Source organism: Plasmodium vinckei (assembly GCF_900681995.1).
Source record: "Plasmodium vinckei vinckei genome assembly, chromosome: PVVCY_11".
Classification (NCBI taxonomy): Eukaryota; Apicomplexa; class Aconoidasida; order Haemosporida; family Plasmodiidae; genus Plasmodium; species Plasmodium vinckei.
In genome coordinates this window covers 68514-93635 of record NC_051303.1, presented here as the reverse complement: position 1 = coordinate 93635, position 25122 = coordinate 68514, and the positions used below count along the sequence as shown (strand labels likewise).

At 21.6% G+C, this 25122-nt stretch overlaps 6 protein-coding genes across 6 annotated transcripts; 4 read left to right on the top strand and 2 right to left on the bottom strand.

The window, feature by feature from the left end:
- Window positions 1-579: 579 nt before the first annotated feature.
- PVVCY_1100240 (anaphase-promoting complex subunit, putative) lies at window positions 580-2616 on the top strand (the record flags this gene model as incomplete). Its single annotated transcript, XM_008626350.2, has 1 exon — window positions 580-2616. One exon carries the CDS (start codon window positions 580-582, stop codon window positions 2614-2616), a length of 2037 nt encoding a protein of 678 aa, XP_008624572.2.
- A 1720-nt stretch (window positions 2617-4336) lies between these two features.
- PVVCY_1100230 (rhoptry-associated protein 2/3, putative) lies at window positions 4337-5503 on the top strand (the record flags this gene model as incomplete). Its single annotated transcript, XM_008626351.2, has 1 exon — window positions 4337-5503. The coding sequence occupies one exon, from the start codon at window positions 4337-4339 to the stop codon at window positions 5501-5503; it is 1167 nt and encodes a 388-aa protein (XP_008624573.2).
- Window positions 5504-6433: 930 nt separating this feature from the next.
- Window positions 6434-8002, bottom strand: PVVCY_1100220 (skeleton-binding protein 1, putative; the record flags this gene model as incomplete). Its single annotated transcript, XM_037634515.1, has 2 exons — window positions 6434-7360; window positions 7463-8002. The coding sequence occupies 2 exons, from the start codon at window positions 8000-8002 to the stop codon at window positions 6434-6436; spliced, it is 1467 nt and encodes a 488-aa protein (XP_037490608.1).
- A 4018-nt stretch (window positions 8003-12020) lies between these two features.
- On the top strand, window positions 12021-13323 carry PVVCY_1100210 (Plasmodium exported protein, unknown function; the record flags this gene model as incomplete). Its single annotated transcript, XM_008626353.2, has 2 exons — window positions 12021-12086; window positions 12211-13323. 2 exons carry the CDS (start codon window positions 12021-12023, stop codon window positions 13321-13323), a joined length of 1179 nt encoding a protein of 392 aa, XP_008624575.2.
- A 1940-nt stretch (window positions 13324-15263) lies between these two features.
- Window positions 15264-16628, top strand: PVVCY_1100200 (Plasmodium exported protein, unknown function; the record flags this gene model as incomplete). The annotated part of the gene is made up of 2 exons (XM_008626354.2): window positions 15264-15317; window positions 15441-16628. 2 exons carry the CDS (start codon window positions 15264-15266, stop codon window positions 16626-16628), a joined length of 1242 nt encoding a protein of 413 aa, XP_008624576.2.
- Window positions 16629-19334: 2706 nt separating this feature from the next.
- Window positions 19335-20778, bottom strand: PVVCY_1100190 (fam-a protein; the record flags this gene model as incomplete). Its single annotated transcript, XM_008626355.2, has 6 exons — window positions 19335-19343; window positions 19499-19729; window positions 19824-19933; window positions 20103-20172; window positions 20268-20502; window positions 20648-20778. The coding sequence occupies 6 exons, from the start codon at window positions 20776-20778 to the stop codon at window positions 19335-19337; spliced, it is 786 nt and encodes a 261-aa protein (XP_008624577.2).
- Window positions 20779-25122: the final 4344 nt, after the last annotated feature.

Here is a 25122-nt window from a genome sequence, read left to right as displayed (position 1 = left end):
TGATTATTTTGTAAATATATTCCTGTGTATATTATTTAAGATATATTTATCACCTGCTTTATAGAAACTAAATATTTTAAGCAAATGAATAGCGTCTACCTTAAAATATGTATAATCTTTCTCTCTACGTGATATATATGTAGACATATATAATTTGCGTATTAATGATTGTCGTTTTTTTAAAGTAATAATTGTATTGTTTTAAAAACTTGGATAATATTATATAATTCTAAATTAATAAGATTCTTCATATAACTGATGCTTTAAAAAAATGATGTGAAATATCTGAATTGCTAATATTGATGATGTATCTGTTAATTTTTTTTCGCATATAATAGGGGAAAGTCTACATAAGAAAACTTAAAATAAACTATATGTATCAGGAGTATACCTTTTTAATATTTTTTATAGAATCATTTTGATGAAAAGGCAATATTTGTTAATTTAATTTTCGTTATATTATATTTATTTGGTGTCAATAGAGAAATTTCATCCTTTGCCATTATTTTTTTTACTCTTTTTTCTCGCTTTTCTTACGTCGTTTATTTTGTCATTTTGTTTTATTTTTCGATTTGAAAAATGGAAAAAAAGAATAGCAGCATGTCTGATTACTTAAACTTCTTAACAATTGCTGTTCATTTATCGAAAAAATATAATTTAAAATTTCAAAAGAAATTATATCAAGATCTTTTAGATAATTATTTTTATAAAAAAAAACATAAGATAATAAATAACGTATTTATTAATGAGCCTTATTTAAACTATGGTGATTTAAATGAGTTATACAAATATACAAAGGCCAAATGTAATGAAAGTAATTGTGATAATATAATTAAATATGGATATGTTTACTCGTGTTATAAGCTAAAAAAAGAAAAGAGAAAAGACATAGTTTTAATGATCCTAGATGATGATTTTCTAAAATATAGTTGCAATTCTAATATAAATAATAATTATGATGATAGGTATAAATATTATGAACAAAAAGATATAAAAGTTTATGAAAATAACTTTTATAATGTAAAATGTATGCCGGGGTATAGTATAGGATATTATTTACTCGGTAAAATATATGAAAAGGAGTTAAAGGAAGAATGGTTTGATGAAAGAAGAAAAAAATTATTAATAGATATATCATTTTATTGTTATTATTTATGTTTTAAATCATGCCCATTTTTAATATGTTCACTTCGAAAGTTATTAATATTGCATGGGAAGTTTTATTGTAATAATATGTATATAGAAGAGGTAAAAAAAGTTTCAAAATTTTATAATTTTGAAATAGACATATATAAAAAATGGAAAAATCGATCATTAAATCATAATAAGGATGGCGAAGAGGATATGAAAGAAAATTTTGACAGTAGTATTATAGAACTTATTGATTTAAAACAAATAAATGTTATAAATATAAAAAATGGTGATTCTATATTATCATTGATTGAAGAAGAAAACATAAATAGGTATTTCTTAGAATGGACAAATAGTTTTAAAGATCATGTAAACGAAAATATTTGTAAAGTAAATAATATTATTTCTAAAATTGGTATCAACGATTTAGCAGTAATAGGAAAGTTTTATTTTCATTTTTATATAAATAATTTTAAAAGGTGTTTAATGATATTAGAAGAATGGGAAAATGAACCAGTTTTTAGTATATGCATTTTTTATATAAAAGGTTTATGCTATTTTTTGCTTCGGAATTATGAAAAATCTATAGTTTTTTTCGAAGTTATTCAAGATATAGACTGCTATTTTACAAAGCATTTACCATTTTTATCAACATGTTATTGGCACAAAAAGGATATCGAAAAAATAGAATATATTTTAACAGAATATCCAAAGAAAGAACTAAATGAACATTTTCTTTGTGTTATAGGAAATTATTTTTCTTTAAAAAATAAGAAAGAAATTGCCGCGAGTTTTTTTCGAAAAGCAATACAATTAAATATATATTATGAATACTCATATATTCTTTATTCTTGTGAAACTAAATATTTAGGGGAAACCCAAAAGTCAGCTTTAGCTTTGGCAAAATGTCTTAAAATAAATCCATGTAACTTTAAAGCGCATTTATTATTAAGTATTATATTATTTGAAGAACGAAGCTTTGAATTGTGTAATTTTCATTTAAGCTTATGTCTAAAACTAAACAATACCGATGGACTGATATGCTTATATTTAGCTTCAATATATAATTACAATGGAAAATATGAAAGCGCATTACTTTGTTTAAAGCATGCAGAAGAAAACATTTATAATAAAATTGAGCTATTCATAATGCAAGGTATAATATTTTTAAAAATAAAGAGAAATGTAGACGCATTGAATAGTTTTTTAAAAGCTCAAAAAATAAATCCCAAATGTAATTATATAAACACACTTGTAGCATTTACATTGGTTCTAGAAAACAAGTTCGAAACCGCAAAAAAAATAATAAAAGAAATAATCCTTGAAAATTCACAGGATGCCAACAAAAATATGTTGAAATATATTTATAAATGCTGTGATTTAAAAGCTGCTTCCTCGAATTGCGTGTTAAATAAAATCGAGCATTTTCTTATGGACAGAAAATTTCGAGAAATATATACTTTTGAGAATTCATTATTAGAATAATGACAACCTTTTAAATGCAGAAAAAATATAAATGTTATAAAAAAATATTAGAAAAAAGTAAAAATATATGGAACGAAACTAATAAAAAAATTGATCTCATAAGAGTGTTTATTCATTGTATGCATGTAAATATATAGAGAGATAGATTATTTATTAGGCATTACAAAAATATATATTCTTATTACAATAGGATTTTTTTAAGCTTGTTAATTTTATATACTTAAGATTGTCTTGAAAAAAAAAATGAAACGTTAAATGCCAATATCCTCATGTTTTAACGCTGGTTCTTTATTATGATTAAAATTTTTCATGAATGGAAAAATTGCAATAAAAGTAAATAGACAAAATGATATACTAAAACGACGAGTTTATGCCACACACATTATTGTTATCTCCTATTAATTTTATTTATTTTTCATAGTAATAAAAAGTAATGGAATAAGCATAGGAAATTAAAATCCCGCCGTAATTTTTGGGTGCACCATTTTTTATTTTTTCAAGTTCAATTAATAGAGACTATATGAAAATAATTAATTCAAACAAGCGATATATAATAAATATAATTTCATTTTTAGAATGTTTTGAAATTATTTTATTTGGTGCATTGTAGCTTATATGTAATTTCTTTTCATAATAAAATTTTACAATCATGATAACTAAAAGAAATATATATTTTATATAATTAAAAAGAAAAATATTTAGTATGACGAATGGCATTATTATATAGATGAAAACGATTTTCTTATACATGTTTCTAAATTTATGAAAATGCCATAATTTTTAAAATGTGTTACTATTTATTATAAGAAATACTGGGGTGCTTTAACTTATAAATTATTATATTTACGATGGGAAATGCCTTATCAAAAATTTTAGAGTTCCTTGTTAAATTTTATCAATGGCATATTAAAAAAAATATATATAATTATTTAATATTTATGGTACACACTTCATACTATATGTTTTTATTTTACATGTATAGTTTCCAAAATAACAAGATGCAAAATATAGTGAATTATTTGCACATAATTTTTTAATTATGTGTATAGTTTTAAGTTTTACAACAGCACCATATTTGCAGAATGATGGAAATACGAATTTATCTTATGAAAATATTTGTTTTAATGTTATTTTTGAAAAAGGCAAAAAAAATACATAATCAAAAAAAAATTGTGATATGCATTGATCAATGCATTAGATTTAACCCAAATATGCTGTGCAAGAATAAATCAGTTGTTTATTAATTAAGTACATTTATGCATACATAGTGCAAAGATATAAAAAATATATAATTTTTGAAATAGACAGATTTATTTTTATAATTTTACAATTATTTATAAAATTTTAAATATAAAATCGATGTTTAAGAGTTATAATGTTAAATAGTAACACATGATGTATATTCATTATTATACATGTGTATATGATAGAAAAAGTCTCTATATAAAAAATAATTTTTAATTTATTCTTTAAAAAAACATTATAATTATATTTTAATCTGCTCATTATTAATTAGTAATTTTTTAAAATTTTATTTGAATTTTAATAAAAGATATATAGAAGATATAATTTTGTATGTTCATAATATTAAAAAATATTTAGTTTGTGAAATTTTACAAAGTGAAGACACGATTTCTTGAAAACATTAGTTATTATTATTATATATATTTGTTTTATTTGCCCCGCACATATTTTTATATAAAACAAAAGTGAAGACAAAATGAATCCAAAACATATTATATATTTATTCATTTCCTTTTTTTTCTGCCATGTTGCATATGGAGATAAGTGTTCAGAGCCTCTTACAAGTATTAAATTCGAAAATTTTTCATTGTTTCATTTGGTTAAAGCTCATGATGATAGCGAAGAGAAATTAGGTACTTGGATTCATTTTTTTTTTAATCAATATCGTGACGTTGAACTTGCTGTAAAATATATGCAGAGATTAAATATAAATCTTATAAATCAAGAAGATCAAGCATGCTTTATAAGAGGATTTAATATATACATGATTCATATGCTTGCTAGTCAAATTAAAATCGTAACAAAAAACGGAGCAAAGAATTTTTATGAAGAAAAATATTCTACTATAAAACATTATTGCACGGATTTATTGGAGGTAGCAAACACAATATCACTTCATAAATACTTAGATAGTATAATTATGAGTTCTGAACTTGCTAGAAAAGCAGAAGGAAATCTTGGTATCTTAAAAAGTTTGATAAAGAAAGTGAGTATGGAACATCCTGCAATGTTTACAGCTGATCCTATGAAAACTTTAAGCGCTGTTAAAATGGTTGAAAGTATTGACGACCCATCCGTGGATGTTTCAAAGTTTGCTATCCGTGATTATCAATTATTAGCTATATTCAGTTTGAAAAGTCATTATTACAATGCAAATCTCAATAATCCCATACTACATGTTCGAGAAGATATTGATAGTAAAATACGCTTATGGTTTAGAAAACGTAGTAAATTATTTCCTTTATATAAGACTCACGCAATGATGGAGGGACCTATGCATTGTAATGTAAATGGAAAGACCTATTATGACACCCCCGATTTTTTCGTTCAAGGATTTTTTTCAGCTATTAAAGAAAAAATGACGAAAATATACACACATTTTTTGAACAATTTTAACAGTGCAGTAGAAAAAAAATCATATAAAATAGAATCATTAAAAGGTATAAGATATTTAAAAAGTCTTTTCCTAAGAAAAACCTTTCCAAATTTTGTAAGATTACATGTTGATTACATAGAAACCGAATTAAACTTCTTAAAAGAAACTTTTCTTGATATGTATGATAATACTATAAGTTGTTACGCCAATGAATATTCTAATCTAGCTGGTAACAATTATGTAAGTTCTAAGATATTTACTACTTGATAATTATAAGTTTTTTATCAATAAATATTAGTTATTAGTTTTTGTTTTTTATGTAGTAGTTATATATATTTTTTTTTGCTTTGGGCTTTATTATTATTATATTTTTTTATTGATAATATGCTATTTAATTTATTAGAAAAATATTTATATAAAATCGTGAAATATATCTTATAAACACTTTTAATAATAAATTATAACATATCTAACATTTATAATTTGTTTCAAATATGCACATGACTTGTTAAACATGGGGAAATATGTAAATTTAATTGGATATAATTTTTATTTCCTTTATTTTATATCCATATTTTTAGTTGAAGACTATTTTAGATATTTAAAGGTTACACTGACAAAGGGTAATATATTTTCCCCTTGGATCATTTGATAACAATTTAGTAAACTTTAAGCATTATTTAAAGCTTTTAAAAAATATAAAATTAATGTAGAATCGATAATAATTATATTATTATAATGGTTAAAATGACAAGAATGTGAGAAATAAAATAATCATAATACATCCATTTAAAAAATGTATCATAAGCATACATTATTAGGTATGATCATGCTTTTAGGATATTTTTTAAAATAATTTATGAAGTTTTTTAATTAAAAAATGGGAAATAAATATACGTAAACAATATATTGTTTATTATTCGATTGTAGAAAATTACTTTATGCGTAATAAAAAGCATTAAACTATTTATTCTACAAATAATTAAAGACAGATATTTTGAGTTGGTGTTTGAATTAAATTGTGATTAGATAACCACAATGGTTATCGTTATGTTTGAAGCATAGACAATTTTTATAATTTGTATATTAGATATGCATCGTTTTATTATGATTTAAAAGGGATTATATCTAACTTTACATTAAATAACATTTTATAATTTTATATCCTCGTTATTTTTTTTTAATTTATTTTCGGTTCTATTTGTAAATTTGGTATTTTGGCGCGAATTTCGATGTTGGTTCCGGGTTCAGTATTTCTCCTGTTGGTTCCGTTTTCTTGGGTGCTTCTGTTAAATCTGTTTTCTTGGCTTCTCCTGTTAAATCTGTTTTCTTGGCTTCTCCTGTTAAATCTGTTTTCTTGGCTTCTCCTGTTAAATCTGTTTTCTTGGCTTCTCCTGTTAAATCTGTTTTCTTGGTTTCCCCTGTTTGTTCTGTTTTATTGGTTGATTCTGCTGGTTCCGTTTTCTTGGTTTCTCCTGTTAGATCCGATTTCTTGGCTTCCCCTGTTTGTTCTGTTTTATTGGTTGATTCTGGTGGTTCCGTTTTCTTGGTTTCTCCTGTTAAATCCGTTTTTTTGGTTGCTTCTGTTGGTTCTGTTTGTTTGTTATGCTCTTTTCTTTCTTTTCTATCTCTTGTGCTGTGTCTTTCTTCGTGGTCTTTTCTTTCTTTTCTATCTCTTGTGCTGTGTCTTTCTTCATGTTCTTTTCTTTCTTTTCTATCTCTTGTACTGTGTCTTTCTTCATGTTCTTTTCTTTCTTTTCTATCTCTTGTACTGTGTCTTTCTTCGTGTTCTTTTCTTTCTTTTCTATCTCTTGTGCCGTGTCTTTCTTCGTGTTCTTTTCTTTCTTTTCTATCTCTTGTGCCGTGTCTTTCTTCATTTCCTTTTCTTTCTTTTATCCTTTGTCTTTCGTCGTTTTCTTTTTTTTTTTTTCTTTCTTTTCTGTCTTCTATGCTTTGTCCTTCTTCATTTTCTTTTACTTCTTTTATCCTTTGTTTTTCTTCATTTTCTTTGATTTCTTTTAGCCTTTGTCTTTCGTCGTCTTCTTTTCTTTCTTTTTTTTTTTTTTTTTCTTTTTTCTCTTTTTTTCCTTTTTTTTTCTTTTTTTTTTTTTTTTTAAATTTATCCTAATAAAAAAATAAAGAAAATCAAAATATGTATATATAAATGCATATATATATAAGTATACTTAAGTATTATAAATTTTAAATTATTTTATTTATTGTTACCTTTATAGAAAATAAATCGGTGTATTGAACAGCATATAATAAAGAAAGGGCGACAATAGCACCAAATAATGTTATTAGCATTCTTCCGCGAAATATTCTTCCAACTTCATTGACATAGGTAAGAAAGAATTGAAATTTATATAAAGGGGATATCCATCCACCATGTGGGCTAATATCATATTGTGGAAGAAATAAGTTAGGAGTATTTTTGGGTTGTACTTGTACTGCATGGCCCTCTTCATTATTGACAGGATTTAGTTTTTCTGCTTTCGCATTTTCATCTTGTAATTTGGCTAATAAACCTAATGTATTTAAAAAATTAACAAAGCCTTCATCCTTAAGCATTTCATCAACTCCTTCACCCATTGCTCCTCGATTTTGTGAATCGTCACTTGTTGGTATATCATAATTTTGAGTACTAGTTGATGGTTGAGCATCATAAGCAGAATCAATTGCAGTTTGTACACTAGGACCTGGGTCATCTCCAATAACAGATATTGGATTTGTCTCAGGGGAGTTTGGAAATTCTTCAATAAGCATCGTATTTACTAATGGATTGGGATATTGAGAATTTTTTTTGGTATCTTCAGATTTCTTTTTTGTATCTAAAGATTTATTTTCTGCATCTAAAGGGTTTTTGTTGAATTCGGGATTTAATGTATCAATAGGTGTATGTAATGTATTTTGTGGTTTTGTTAAAAATGGATTTAATAATATATCTGGAGATACTGCTTCAGGAGTATCGTTGATATTTTAGTATCCATTTTACATTATTTTAATGTTTTTATTTTTTACATAAAAACTCTAATTATTTATAATATATTAGTCAATTGACTACATTTAAAAGGTATACAATATACAATAACAATAATAACTTAGCAAGTTTATAAGAACAAACTAATGGATACTACACACCTCCTTAGAGATTGTATTTTTATAGTTGCTTCGGGAATGCATAATACTTCTTTAATTATAATAATATATATGTATAGTACTATTTTTCTAAGTATAAATATATAAATTATGTATATAATGTATATTTTGTATGCCAAAAGTATAAAATAGTATTTTACTAACTTTACATTTAATAATTAATGTTATTAAAAATTTACATAAAATATATGCTTACATTTTCTTATTGGTAACTTAATTAAAGAGTATCTTTAAATTAAGAAACTATATTAGTTAAATTATAAATTATTTCAAAAATAATTTTAAGGATATAGAATTGCAATTCATAATTAATTTATAGGTCAAATAACTAAAAGAATTATTATAAAATTGGCTCATACTGAAATATATTAATAACATCTATCATATACTCTCGTTTTGTCATTAAAAAGGGAAGATCATATAATAGAAACTATATTAATTAAATTATAAATTATTTCAAATATAATTTTAAGGATATAGAATTGCAATTCATAATTGATTTATAGGTCAAATAACTAAAAGAATTATTATAAAATTGGCTCATACTGAAATATATTAATAACATCTATCATATACTCTCGTTTTGTCATTAAAAAGGGAAGATCATATAATAATTGATAAAATTTTTTATTAATTATATTGATGTATTATTTAAAAAATTGTTTAGAGCCGGTTTTCTTTATAGAAAAAAAAATATGTTCAAAAAATTGTATGTATTTATTTATTTATAATTTATTAACACACAAGTATTTATTTTAATATTTGAAAGTAAACATTTTAATTTATTTTATATTTGTTCGAAAATATCCTACATAATAAAAAAACTATATTAAATCAAAGCCAGAACACGTTGATATTTAGTGTTATTTTTATTGTGTATTTAAAAGTATTTATTTAAATGTATAAAAAAATGAATAAGCCGGATATTAGTTATAAAAAGATATATGCATTTTTATTTTCGGTTCATTGCAAAATTTGGAATATTGAGTTATATATATTTATCTATAAATCTGTTTCTATCCTTTAGAGATACAGATAACATTTTTATAGTTTACCTTTATTGTATTTAAAAATTTATATACTAGCTATTTTAATTAACATATAATAAATATATAATTAAGAGAATGCATATATTTAAAGTTTATTCTATATAATTATAGGTCATGGTATGTAGGATATATTTTATTTTTACATATTTATTGCACGTTTTAAAAGGTTAAATAATTTTAATATATATATCATTTGGAAAAACGATTATTTAGGGGTGAATATCTAGCTTTTTATATAGAAATATAAATTCCTTTCTTTAATCTTTTGGTTAAAGAAATTTCCAACATATGTTTAATATATTGAATTATACTGGAGATTTCTGAATTTCATAACATATGTTTAGCTCTGAAATATAATACTCGATGTTTGTGTAACAAATTTGAAAGTATAAAAATTTTTGTAAAAAAATATTCAATATGCATATGAAGGTCACATTGATATATAATTGATTTACTAAATGATTATATAATTATGTTTTAGTATAAATTGTTTATAATAGAATATAGCATATAAATTAATAAGTGTGTATTTGTGTTGAATTTTTTTTATATTATATTACAATTTTTACATATATATATTTACACATCATTTTTATCACGAATTAACTTTATATACGTTGCATATGAAAGTTTACATTACTTTTAAAAGTTTATTATTTCTTTAGGAAATATTTGGAGGCATTTTTAGGGTTTATCTTTCTTAATAACTTTTTATGAAAATTTTAAACTATTTTTTAAATTTCACTAAAATTCTTTATCTTATATTTTTACAACTTTAAAAGCGTAGAAAACAAATATTTAATCTGTTCACCAACTGATCACAAATACTATAACATAATTTTCATTATTTTTATTCCTAAGATGATATTATATTCGTAGACCTTTGAAATTAATTAGTTATACCATTCACGTATATACAATACATAGTAACATGTTATATGTATTAAATCGATATCCCTCAAATAATGATAATATTATATACAACAAATATTATATATTTTATACTGGACTATTATAATTAATTTACATTTCCATTTTTAATTAATAAATAAATATAATTATTTATTTATATTTAAATAATATAATAAAATATATTGTTTTAACAGAGATTAATAGATTTATTTATTTGTAAAAAAAGAAAAAAGACCTTTTCAGAAAAAAATTTAATAATAGCTTAATCGATAAAATAGCTGTGTTAATATAAAAAAGCGGCATTGGTGTCTAATGAGTACTAAAATTATAATAGTTTAACACATTTATAATAAATAATTTAATGGTATTTTTTGTAAATATAATATATGTGTATAACTTAAAAGTATAAATATGATAAAACCCAAAATGAAATGTGTATTTTTGTAACTCCTTAAAAAATTGTTAAATTTGTATAGAATTTATAAAGATTCTTTTACACCACTTTCAAAATAATTAAATATTTTACAAATTGCACATATTTTAATATTCAATATATATTATATAAATAATATTATTATAAATGGAGAAACTATAAATTTCTTTTGAACAAAATTAACAATTTATTTTACATATTTGTTATTTTTTCAGCATAACATTTTATGAGTGTTAATATATGTAATTTTTATGTGAGATTTTAAATGAGTACAGTACCTGAATAAAAAACTATTAAAATATATATATTCATGGCTCTATTATGTTTTTTGGTAAAGGTTAAATTAATATACAAATTTTAATTGAAAAACTTACTATTTATAATAAAATTAAATATATTAAAATTCATGTAAAAAAATTATATACAGTTTAAATTTTATTAATATAAATTAATGTTAATAATAATCATCATTATATTTTTTAAGCACCTATAGATCGATGATTTTTTATATACTAATTAATATAAACCCCCCTCTATTTTTTTAATAAATATAATATATTGGTGGTATTGCAAAGGCGAATATTTAGCGTTTTATTATTATTGATTTTTTAGGCACAAATAATATACTATCGGTTATATTTACATCGCCTAAATCAGTAATCTGTAAACGGGGTCGTTAAAATAAAATTATTTGAGAGTTGTTGTTGTTGGTGTTGCTCATGATTCTTATAATAATAAAAAAAATTATAACAATATTTAAAAGTAAATTTGTTTTTTATTATTAATAATTATGCAATTTAATCTACATACATTTAGAGAAATAAATATAAAAGTGTATTAATTTTTAATATTTTTATCTAAAATATAATTATATATGCATTTTATCGAATTATTAATTATATATATATACATATATATATATATATATATATAGTATATATATGCTTTTAGGACAACAGAAATAATATATTTATATATATTAACCACAATAAATATATTTTTTATAGTTTGAACATATTATATAATAAAAAAGTTTAAAAAGTATATTATTAATTTTTGAAAATTGCTAATAAATATGTGTCGTGTACTTATTGTTTAACAAGTGAATAAAAAAAATAATAAAATATACCTGTATGTTAGAAAATACGATGTTGAAATTTATAATATGAAAATTTTATAATAATATATAGTGTATGGGATAGTAATATAGGGAATGTTATAGTAGTATACTATGAATTGCATCCAAAAATTCATATATACGCTCATCTTTGTAGGTTTACCATTGTTATTGAATAATGTAAGATTTTTAAAAAAGTTATGAAAAATTATTATTTTTAATTTTTTTTATATGTATATCAATATTATTAAAATTGTGTAAATTATAGAATGTATAATATTCATATATATATTTATTTTTTTAGTATATATTTCAAAATAGTCTTCTAAATGGAGAAAGGAGAGAAATAGAAGCTATAAGATCATTGGTGGAATTTAGCACACTCTTACCAGGAGAAAATGAAGAACTATCAAGTGGCGCATTAATACGAGATGGTGAAAATGAAGATGATGAAAGTGAAAGTGAAAGTGAAGATGATGGAAATGAAAATGATGAAGAATTAAAAAAGGTGCTCACCGAAATTGCGTCACGAGCGAATGAATTATTAAGCAAAGGAGATGAAAATGTTAAATCACGACTAACCGATTTATTAAATGAAGAAATCTCAAAAATGTTAGCTGAGTCAGAAAATTTTATAAAAGAAGAAAAAAAGAAAATTGCAATAAAAAAAGAAAATATATTGAATGGAGACATGCATAGAACAAGAATGCTGATGAAAAAATTAGCTAAAAAAAGAATAATAATATGGGAAGGTTATGATGAACTAGTGATGATTGACGATTTAGATGAAATAATAGATAATATGTTAATTGATAATGAAGCAAAGGAACGTGTTAAACAACTTGCGAGAGACTTTATAAATACTAAAAGTCCATTTGAGCATGTTAAAATATATAAAGAAATTAAGAAATATACAAAAAGTGAAATTTCTAGAAATAAAAAGCCTCTACATATACATAATATAATTACATACATAAAAGGAACTAAACTAGGAAAAGTATTGTCTGATCCTTTTGTAATATTAGAATTGGCGAAGCATATATCTTTAGATACTTTTCTACATTATTGTTTACATACAGTCGAGAAGGTATCTGAATTTATAATACCATCAATAACTATGTCGATTATTTTATTGTATTATATATTTACAAATAGAGGTTATTTAAAATCATTGATAACGAGAACTAAAAAATATAAGAAAAATGAGGATGAAAGCAATCAAGATGATACTAATGAAAATATAATTGAGGCTGACGAAGATCAAATTACGGCTGAAGAAAATATAACTGCAGCGAAGAAAGAACATACCGTGAATGTAAAAAAGAAAAACGCGAAGAAAAAAAAACACGATATAGATAAAAAAAAAATTAAGTATATAATGAGGGTAACAATATATTTGTCAAAAGACGACGAATAATTTGTATGATAAAATTTTTGTCAATATACCAATATTTGTTTAATATATATGAACAACAGAATAAAGAATTAATAAGTAACGAATTATGTTCAGTGAAATATTCATAATATTGTTATAGTTTTTCGTTTTTTAATAATATGATATGCAAATGTATCATACTTTTAGTATTTGTAACTTTTTTCCTTGGTATAATATACTTTCTGTATTATTCGTACCATGTTACACAAGTATATATATATATATATGTTTTTTTTTTTTAAATTACATTTGTTACTATTATAATTATTCTTACAAGAATAATTTATTAGTATATTTGTCTGGTTACATAATAATATTTGTTATTATTCTTATTATTTTTTTGATGTGTATTTTGTGATTAAATATTATTATATATCTTTATGTGACATATTCGATTTGAATCTAGAAAGATTATTAATAAATGAACTGTGCATCATTATTATTTTTATTTGAAATATTTTTTATGAAATAATATTTAATAGCATGTTGCATATTCATATATAGCATTTTTATCGATATTTCAATAAAGAAATCACTATCTTTATACACGCATATGCTCTTAAATATTATTAAGGTAATTTCATACAAAATATGTGAATAAACCCAATGTATAGAAGCCTGCTATTATTTTTATAATTACTTAGAATTTGAATGGCAACATATAAATTATAAAAATAAAATTGACAAATGAATATATATTGTGCATTTAAAGGTGGCGTTATGAAGCTATATTAGCTAAAATATTATTTAAATTTTTTATTGAAAATTAAAAGGGTTAAATGGAAAAGTACACAAATATATGAAACCATTATATTTTTAGTAAATTATTAAAAATGAAAATTTTTAAATATTTGTTTTTATATTTTCAGGATTAGTAATTTATATTATAAATATAAATGCTTCATTGAAAAAACGAATTGCATATTTAAATTATGTATATGTTTTTTTTTATAAGGCGAGAACTTGTATACAACAAAAGAACAAAATAATATAACGGTTAAATTTAATATAAAATGAGGAATATTTATGAAATGTTTTTTAAGTCTTTTTTTCCTATTTATTATTATTATTATTGTTGTTATAAAATTTTTAGTATGGTTTAAAAATATGTTTATGTTAAATTTTATTATATATTTTAAGCATGAGGTAATTTATTAAATTCATTTTTTCTTTAATATTTAAAATATTGAAATTTTATTACTATTAAAAATTTTATATTAATATTCAATAAATAAAATTCTACATATAAATTATTATTTATATTTTTAAAATAATTCGTTAACTATATAAAATATATATAAACAATACTATTGTAAATTTTTGTTCAAAAATATAACAATAATTACAACACTTTTTGTGTACATGTATAAAATATATATTAATATATAAAAAAAACTACAATATAATTTTTTATATGTAAAATAAAAATTCAACTTTTTTATGTTCTTAATTATTAAAAATTATTAATTTTTTTATTTCATTTTTTACAAATAAATTCTAATGATAATATGCAAAGGAGATTAATTTATTCTGGAAAAAAAATTAAGCAAAAATGCTTTTGTACATTAATAGGATTATAAAATTGCAAAAAAAAATTATATTTCTATTTCTACATTAAATTTTGTGATGTTATTAATTCTATGTAATTATATTCTCCAAATTTTCAGTTTATATGATTATATGTAATTATGTAATCATATACACAGTATACAGATTGTGTTTGCTATTAAAAATAATGCATGCATTATTTAGATAAAAAAATATGTGATAATTTGTTCTGTTTGATAATTTATGCATTACAAAATATAAGAAAATCGAATTTACCGATTTCATTATATTATTCTTAATATGTTATATTCATAATGAATATACTAAAATATTTGTAAAAAATATAATTTTGTTTATTCATTATGAATATATAGATGCTTTTGTTTGAAATATATAGTTTCATTTTAATACTATTGCAATGGAATAAGGTAAGGCATTAAAAAACGAATTAGCTTTATTATAGAGCATATATATTTATTTTAAATTTCATATATTATGAAGTATAAGAACTTATTATCATATGTATTATATATACTTTTTTATTATTATAGATTCTAGTACTTCACAACCATATAAACAATGAAGTATTCAAATTAGTGTCTTCCAGATTGCTGGGGCAATCTAATGGGGAATCATATGATGAAACAAATTTGAAAAAGACATTTGTATTACATACTAATGAAAAGGACAGTAAATTAGGAAGTCCCAATATATGTGTCGAGCCTGAGCCAATTGCAGATTTGCGAATATATAAATCAAAAGGCAGTAAGGATGCTCGTAATAAATTAAAAAATGATAAACCATCAACAAGTCAAAATAATAATGTATTAAAATATAAAATAAAAAAAGACCCATTAAATGATAAAAATGACGATGATAAAATATTAGGCAAAAAAAAAGTAAATCATCAAAATTTTAACAATTCAAAATCAAATAATTTAAATTCAAATAAACAATATCAAACAATCCATAATGAAGAAGTGAAATTATTTGACAAGGAGGCCAAAGATGTAACAGAACCATTAAATGATTTATTGGATGGGAAATTTAAAAATGTAAAATTATTAATAGAAGAAATTTTAAAGAAAGAATTTCAGCAGATAAAGAAACGATTAGATACTTTGCTAAAAAACGATATGGAAAAGTGTGAATTAATAAAAAATAAGATATTAGAAAATCAAATTGAGAAAGCTAACATATTAAGGGATAAATTGTTAGAAGATAAAACTATATGTGAAAAATTGAAAATTGAAGAGATTAATAGCATAGAATCATTGGAAAATAGTATTAATAATATGGGTATTAGAGATAGAACAAAATTACAGATAAAAAAACATATCCAAAATTATATGGATGTTGATGATTCATTTGATCAAGTTATCATTTATAATCAAATTAAGAAATGTATTAAAAATGATATAAAACCAGGCATATTTCGCAAAATAGTGCATACTCTAAAAATAGAAGAAGGCCTCGACGTTATAGGGAAAAGCAAATATTATCATAAAATAAAAAATAGTCCTCTATTATTATATATAAGACGATATGTAATATTCGACGTAATAGTATTTGTGGGTACTAGTCAACTCTTAAGCGCGGCGCCTACATCAATACCTATAATAGTTGCATTACTTGTTGTATTATTTCTTATAGTAAAATATGGAGGTAATATAAAAGAATTTTTTCAAAAATTGACAAAAAAAAAAAAAAAAAAAAAAAGAGTGAATCCCAAACATTGAAAATTTAATTTCTAAATTGAAATAATGTGCACGATATTTTTATAACAAATGCTCAGTGTATAATAACTTTTTTTTTATAACTTAATATTTTTTATTTTAAAATTTAAATTATTGTATACTACAATGACTCGAGTTTAGAGTTATTGTTATTGGTTTATTTTTTATTTATTTATAACAATTTGAAGGTAATTATTTGTCTACCATGTTTTAAAAATATTATTATAATAGGAATAAAAATAATTTAAATACATATAATTAACAAAATGTATAGATTCACATACCTTTTAACTTCTATATTATGTCTATAAATCTTTAACCCATAACGGGGGTAAACATCAAATTAAAAAAACCAAAAGAAAAGATGTCTCATAAAATATAATACCTATATTTGATATGTCCTTATAACTTAAATGAATTAATGTATAGTATTGAAATTTTATTTGAATATCGTGGCTAAAGTAAAATGCCTTTATAAAGCATGTTTATTTATGTTTTTAGTTATTACAGTTGTCCATGCTTATATTTGATTGTTTAAAGTTAAAATTGGGTTAATATATATAATAACTATTAATATGTTACTTAAAATGGCTATTTAATAAATGTTATTCATTATATTTTTGATCATATTCATATATATTAATAACAAAAATGCATTATAGTATATGGAAAAGAAACAATGCAGATACCTATTATAAATAATATTATTTTAATAATTATTCAAGGGTGTATGCCGAATTTTTAATTCATATTAATAGAAATAGTTATATGGGATTTTATTTATTTTCCATAATGGTATAATATTATATTAATAATTCTTTCAATGTTATATATTATTGTATGTTATTAATTTTATATAAATAACTTTAGAGTTATACAAATCGGATTATTGAAAAAATGGTTATAGACTAATAATATTAACTGTCTTATTATTATTCCATACTAATTTTTAATTAAATTTAATAATAATATGTATAATTGCAGATTTCATTATATAGAAAACTCAAATAATTGGATGTCTATTGAGGCATTTTATATGATTTATACATAAAATAGTATTATGCTATTTTACCTTGAAGTTAATAATAAAATGTAATTGCAATGTGTTTCAATGTGGTGTAAATATTTTCTTTAATAAAATGTGCTTTCCTTATATTTTTAGGTTTTTATATTACCTATAAATTCCATTAATTCTTATATTTATAACACTTTATTTAATACATTTTTTATTTTTTTAAAATAGTTCCTCACTAAAAAAATTTTGGTAACTTGAAGCATGCTTTTCTGGTAAATATGGTGAATTTAAAGATATGAATTAAAAATAAAAGTTGCAAAAAATCTTTTCATAATAATTCATATACTGGCATCGATAGAATTGTGATTGGTATTTATGGTTATTTAATAGTTCCAAAGAGGGTTTTCCCCTGTGAAAATTATAATAATACGATTGTCGAGTCCATTAAGACAACTATAAGGAGTTATAAATATAAAAATATATCTCATGAACATTAATATTAAATATTTATTTAAATTTTATGTAATATACATTGATTTTATAACGAAAATAATGATGCTACAAATATCTACAAAATTACAAGCATTTTGGTGGTGAATATACAAAACATATTGCCAATATTAACTACATTTGTATATTAATATTGGCAATTCCCCTCTTATTTATCATATTATTATTTAAAAAAATATTGTTTTAATAATTGCATTGTGTACATATAAGACATTCCAATATTTTGAAACAACTAATTTTTAACAAACATTTTAAGTTTTATAAGAATAATTTTAAAAAAGCATTGTTGATTGCAATAAATTAGTTTAATTTATATAAACATTTACATATTATTTATATAAAAAACTGTTGATTGGATTCTTTGGTTATTTCCGAGAAAAGATATATCTTAAGTTAATATAAGTTTCCAATTTTTTTGCTATAGATTTTTTAACGCGGGTATTTGGGACAGGGAAAGCATTACGATTCATCTACGAAAAAAAAATTGATAAACATGTAAAACAAATATTGAAAAGCTCTGTGAATAAATATCATATATTATAGATATACACATTTATACATATAAGATACATTTTTGAGCATTCTAAAATGAGGATAAAGGAATAAAAAAATAATCAAAAAAAATAAAAATATTTCTGTATCAAAACCTGAAAATTTTAAACAATTGAAAAATTATGAAAATGTTTTGATGAGCAACGATGATAGTTTGGACGATTATAATATGGAAGATTATGTTTTGGGTTAGAGCTATATTTTTATTAATTTGTTTATAATTGAGCCATATTTATTTGTTTATAAATGTTGATTAAATATATGTATCATCTCGTATGTTTAATATCGAGATGATGTCTATGCTTGTAAAAAAAAAAGGTGATAAACATTAAATGAAAGAAATATCATAAATAATAAAGCTATATTTGTCGTATTCACAAAATGAATACAAATAAATGCATCTAATATTAAAAAACATAAAGAAATAATATACAAAAAAATATTACTAAAACAAAAAAACACTTTATGATGGTAATTTAAACCATCCATTATGTATAGAAATATATAGTTTTATTGACATAAATCTTCTAATATTACGGTACTGAAAAAATATATGAAATATATCTTTATATGTGAATGAAAGAATAATATAAAGATTTTCCAATAATACATTCTTGTTAAATGGAAACATGTCAATTAATCTAAGAAAAAAAAAATAAATGGATGAATATATAAAATATTTAAATTTTTTGGAAATTGTAGTATATATTATAAATATATATATTTATTTAAAACCATATTTTTTAGTAATTGTTGAAATAAATTATTATGCTATTAAAATTTGTAGATCTCTTACAGATTCAACACAGGTGATATCAACACGCCATCGCCCTTTTTTAATGAAGTATCCAGCTAGGTTAACAAATGTTTTTTTCAATTTTCCTTTTCTAATATCATCTTCAGAATCAATGTCAGTTTTGAATAAATTTGCACTTTCTACGATAGTGTTTTTATATTCTTTACTGGAAGGATTGTGATCATTTATATTTCCTGAAGCCATGACAATTATAGTTGTGTCTTCTGATATCTACAAAATTAATAAAAGTGTATTTGAATAAATTGTGTGTAATAATATAAGAAGTACAATTTATAACGAAACAGAAGAGGGGATTTTTACTTACTTTAACTTTTGCAGCTAAAGCATAAAAATATTTCTTACGTCCCAACGGATTAGTTTTGTAGCGTTGTTGTATCATTACTAAATTTGGACTGTATACACGGGCAATTTTTCCTAAAAAACGGTATTATAAAATTCCATAAATGGAATTAAAATATCATGAATTTGACGATATGGGAACAATAAATAGTATCATATAGCAATAGAAATAATAAATCACGATATTTCAAATAAATAGTAACAATAATATGTTAATTTGCCTAGTCATTTATGCATTTTATACTTTTAACAAAGCTAGCATTGGGAGATTTGGCATGATCTGGATCCCATAACTTGTTTATTACTTCATTATACTAATGGAAACAAAGAAAAACATATCCATATAAATTATAATCGTTTTTTAATTTTAATCTGGTTTATAACTTTAATATTGCTCATTAATTGATACCTCATCGGAACCATAAACCTCATAATGAAATCTTTTAATTTTTGTTTGACCGTGTTTTGTTTTAAATAAAACCTTATGAGAAGAATATTGATTTTGACATAATTCATAACCATCATTACTTGTAGCATAATATTCTAAATGTTTTACAGCTTCGTTCATAACTTCGCCCACTTCTGAAGATTCTTTTGGATTGGTACATAATAGGTGCTTGTTTTTTTCATATATTTCTTCTGAACTATCATTGATAAAAATGGGTATATCTTTTATACGTACAAAAATTAAGACATTGTATTTATATTATAGCATTGTTACACATATAAATATTTAATATTTCCATAATGTAATATTAGTATATTATATATATTGCTGTATTTTCTTACCTAGGATAACGATTTTTTGGTTCGGGTGCTGTATCTTCTTCTGGAACTATCTCAGTTGCAAAGGTTTCATTATTCACATAAAGGAAGATGTTTAAAAGGAAAAAAAATATTTGAATATATAATTTATTCATCTTTGAACTTTATAAACAAAATATTTAAATATATATTAGCATTTTGCTTAAACAAAAATTAATAACTCGAAAAGGTGCACAAGCATAATTAAAATTGAAGCAAATAATTTCCTCCAATAAAGTGTAAAAAAACAAATATTATTTTAAAAAAAATACACATTATTATTTAAATGGGAAAATATATGCTTTTATCAAATTTATAAGTTTACACATTTTTTATTTAATTAATTCAATCACAAGACGATCCCTATAGCAGAACCGTTCTTAAAAATGAATATCAAAATATTACGGTTCATAATTGCATTAATATTATGATATTTAAAAATAAATAATTTAAATTACATTATATAGCATTGTGAATACACATGTTTTATATTTTTATAATTGATTAAACTAAATTTAAAATTTATAAAATATCTCATATATATGGTTTACACATATACGTATATTTATATATAATCGAAAAGAATACGTATGGAATTATATATATACTTATATTTGCATATAACAGAAAAAAAGTGTGCTGTTTTTATCTATAAAAAATAAATCATTTAAAATAAAAATATAAAAGTGAGAAAATAATATAAAAATATATATTTATTTTAATATAATTATATATACTTACATTAATAATTATATAAAACAATTGTTTTGCTATATTTTTCCATTTGTTTTGCTATATTTTCCACTTGTTTTGCTATATTTTCCACTTGTTTTGCTATATTTTTCCATTTGTTTTGCTATATTTTCCACTTGTTTTGCTATATTTTTCCATTTGTTTTGCTATATTTTCCACTTGTTTTGCTATATTTTCCACTTGTTTTGCTATATTTTTCCATTTGTTTTGCTATATTTTCCACTTGTTTTGCTATATTTTTCCATTTGTTTTGCTATATTTTCCACTTGTTTTGCTATATTTTTCCATTTGTTTTGCTATATTTTCCACTTGTTTTGCTATATTTTTCCATTTGTTTTGCTATATTTTCCACTTGTTTTGCTATATTTTTCCATTTGTTTTGCTATATTTTTCCATTTGTTTTGCTATATTTTTCCATTTGTTTTGCTATATTTTTCCATTTGTTTTGCTATATTTTTCCACTTGTTTTGCTATATTTTTCCACTTGTTTTGCTATATTTTTCCATTTGTTTTACAAAATTTCTTTGATAACGCATATTTTTTAATATAAAACATGTCTATTATATTTTTAAATATTAAAATAATTAATTTAACCTGGCAACTCAGCTAATTTTATATATTACTAATACTACTATAATAACCATATTTTGTATCTCACCATAATAACAGTATGATAAAATATATATGATGATAAATCCCGCTTTCTGTAATGTTTTCCACCAATTTTAACTGAATTTCATTAAATAAAATTTTTTTAGCAAAATTGTTAATTTCATAAAAATTATTTATTGGGAGTCATATTGGCATACATGTTTTTTTATAAATTAATACACATTATAAATTTCCTTTTAACAATACAACAAAATGTACATAAAATATAAAAATAAAATAATGAAAAATAATGATGTAAAATCAAGGAATATATGTATGCATACATAAAATTAATTTATTTTTTAATTATAATATGCTTGATGCCAAGGTGTTCATTTTATGGATCACGTAGTTGTATTATTGGTCAAGGTCCTGTACTAAGGAATATAGTTTTGTTCTATGAAATTTATGTTTTGGGTTAGAGATATATTGTAATTTAAGCTTTTATAATTCTATAATATTTATTGGTCTTTGAGTACTAATTAAATATATCTACCGTCTCTGTATGGTTAATCTTGAGATTATGTCTAAATATGTACTCCCAAAAGGGGCATAATCATTAATATGAAAGAGATCGCATAATATATTTACCATAAACTATAATATATATAATTGAATGTTAATATAGATTTAATATGATTAAATAAAATGCCTATATTGCATATATTAATATAGAAATTAGACATACAGGCATGAAGATGTATTATCTATATCACAATTGCCTATTATATAAACCTTGTTAATCAGGGACTATGTTGAATTATGCATAACACAATATATTTCTTTACTTGATGAAAGCTTTATTTAGTAAAGTTTATAATATATGCCACAATTATTTTAATTTAAATTATAACATTCCCTAACCAAACGGTAATAATAAAACTGTATACGTAGCTATAAATTATAATAAAACACATTTTGAATGTCCCTCTACATTACAATATATGTTCAAATAAATATATATGTTTTTAACATTAATTAAACAAACTGCTAATATATAATAATAAAATATAGATTCATAAAATATCGATCGAGATTCAGCAATATAACAATGTCTATAATGTATATTTTATTATTCTAACATTTTTAGTAATGCATAAAAAGCACGCTATAGATATATATATTAAATATATATAATACTCACTTGTTTCATTTCAATACTTTTCATTTATATTAAAGTTATAATTTATACTGATATAAATTATATATCCTTATATAAGTTTAAAAACTTATAAAAGACAGAACAGAACATATTCAATATAATTAAATATTAAACAAACCATGATATATAAAGAAATTTTAAAAATATATATATCGTTTTATTTCACGAATATTAACTATTTAATATATAAATAATTGCTAAATCTTATTTAAAATATAGAAAGGAATAAACTTAATTATTATCATTCCATTTTCTCTTAAATGACCACTTTTATAATATTAAAATAAATTATGGTTGATAATTATAAATTTAAAAACAAACAGCATGAGTTACTATTTTAGGTTCATATTGGTACATATAACCTAAAATATATTACGTATTGAATATTTTATAATATTATATCAATTAGTTTATAATGTAAACATATTATTTTTAACGAGCATTATGGAATTATTAATATTATATTTATTAACAACGTTAGTACCATATCACCATATTAAAGAATACATAGCTAAAAATTGTAATAATTAATTTTATCATACCTTTAAGAATATATATAATGAATTTATATCCATGCGGTATATCAAATATGGATAGTATATTTGTTCGTATTTAATAATATATTAATCTAATATTATTATTGTTACTAATGGGATATCATTGTATACTGCAATGAGATAATTAATGCAATCAAGAGGAATACTTTAAGCCAATTAGCAATTTTCCTTGGTTCATTGTTTTAAAGTACAACATTTTAGAGCATATAATTTCGTAATAACACTATATTTAAAATATAAATTTATAAGTTTTTATATATATAATAGCATAACATAAATATTATTAGTTTAAAGAAGATTTGTTATTATGTGTATTTTTGATAAATAATACTAATATTTAATTATATGAAGTTTCCAAAATAAAACAATATACCAACATTTGTTATTAGTAATATATTTTATTAGATTACATGTATAGGTATATAATAATATTTCTAGTTCTATCTACCATATTATTTATAATTATTGAACAAAATATGATATAAATTTCATTAATATACTCATATTTTATCTTTTAACTATTTTAAAATATAATTTATTTATACCTAAAAACTACGTAATTTAAAAATTAATAGTGAATAATTTAATATTATACCTTTATAGTAATTAAATTAGTGTATTTAGAGTTAATTATATCCATAAAATATTAATAAATAAAATTTATGTGTAGAGAAATGTTTGGATGTAAATAAAGTTATTGCACATTTTAAAATTGTATTTTAACAATGTAGGTAAATAAAAAAGATGTATTCATTATATATGACCTATTTATAAAAGGGAATAATTTAACCTATTTTGTATGTATTATAATTTAAATACATAATTTTTTTTATATCTATTAGAAGTGATGTTAAAAGTTGCAATATGTAATAGTGAATAGTAACTAATATATAAGCATTCATGGCATTCAAATGATGATATAAAATACCTTTTAATGATCCTACTAACATAAAATTTGTTAGTTCTATATATATTTACAGCATGTAATAATTAAAACATCTTTATTAAAAAACGTAGTAAATTTCACATATGTGCGAAAAAATATAAGATATACACTTATTTAAATTGATAATATAATGCAACTATTTTGTTTATTATTAATAACCATTATATTTTCATATATGCATTATATATATACCCCAAAATGTTTTAACCATATTTAATTTAGTAATGTTATTGCATTATTATTTGATATTGGCTTATATTTTAAAAATATAAGTTTAAATGTATATAATAATTATATATAGAAGACAATTATATCAAATATTATAAAGTATTATATATATTAACAAATATGATATTCCATAGTCTGTTGATTAAAACAATATACTGTTATA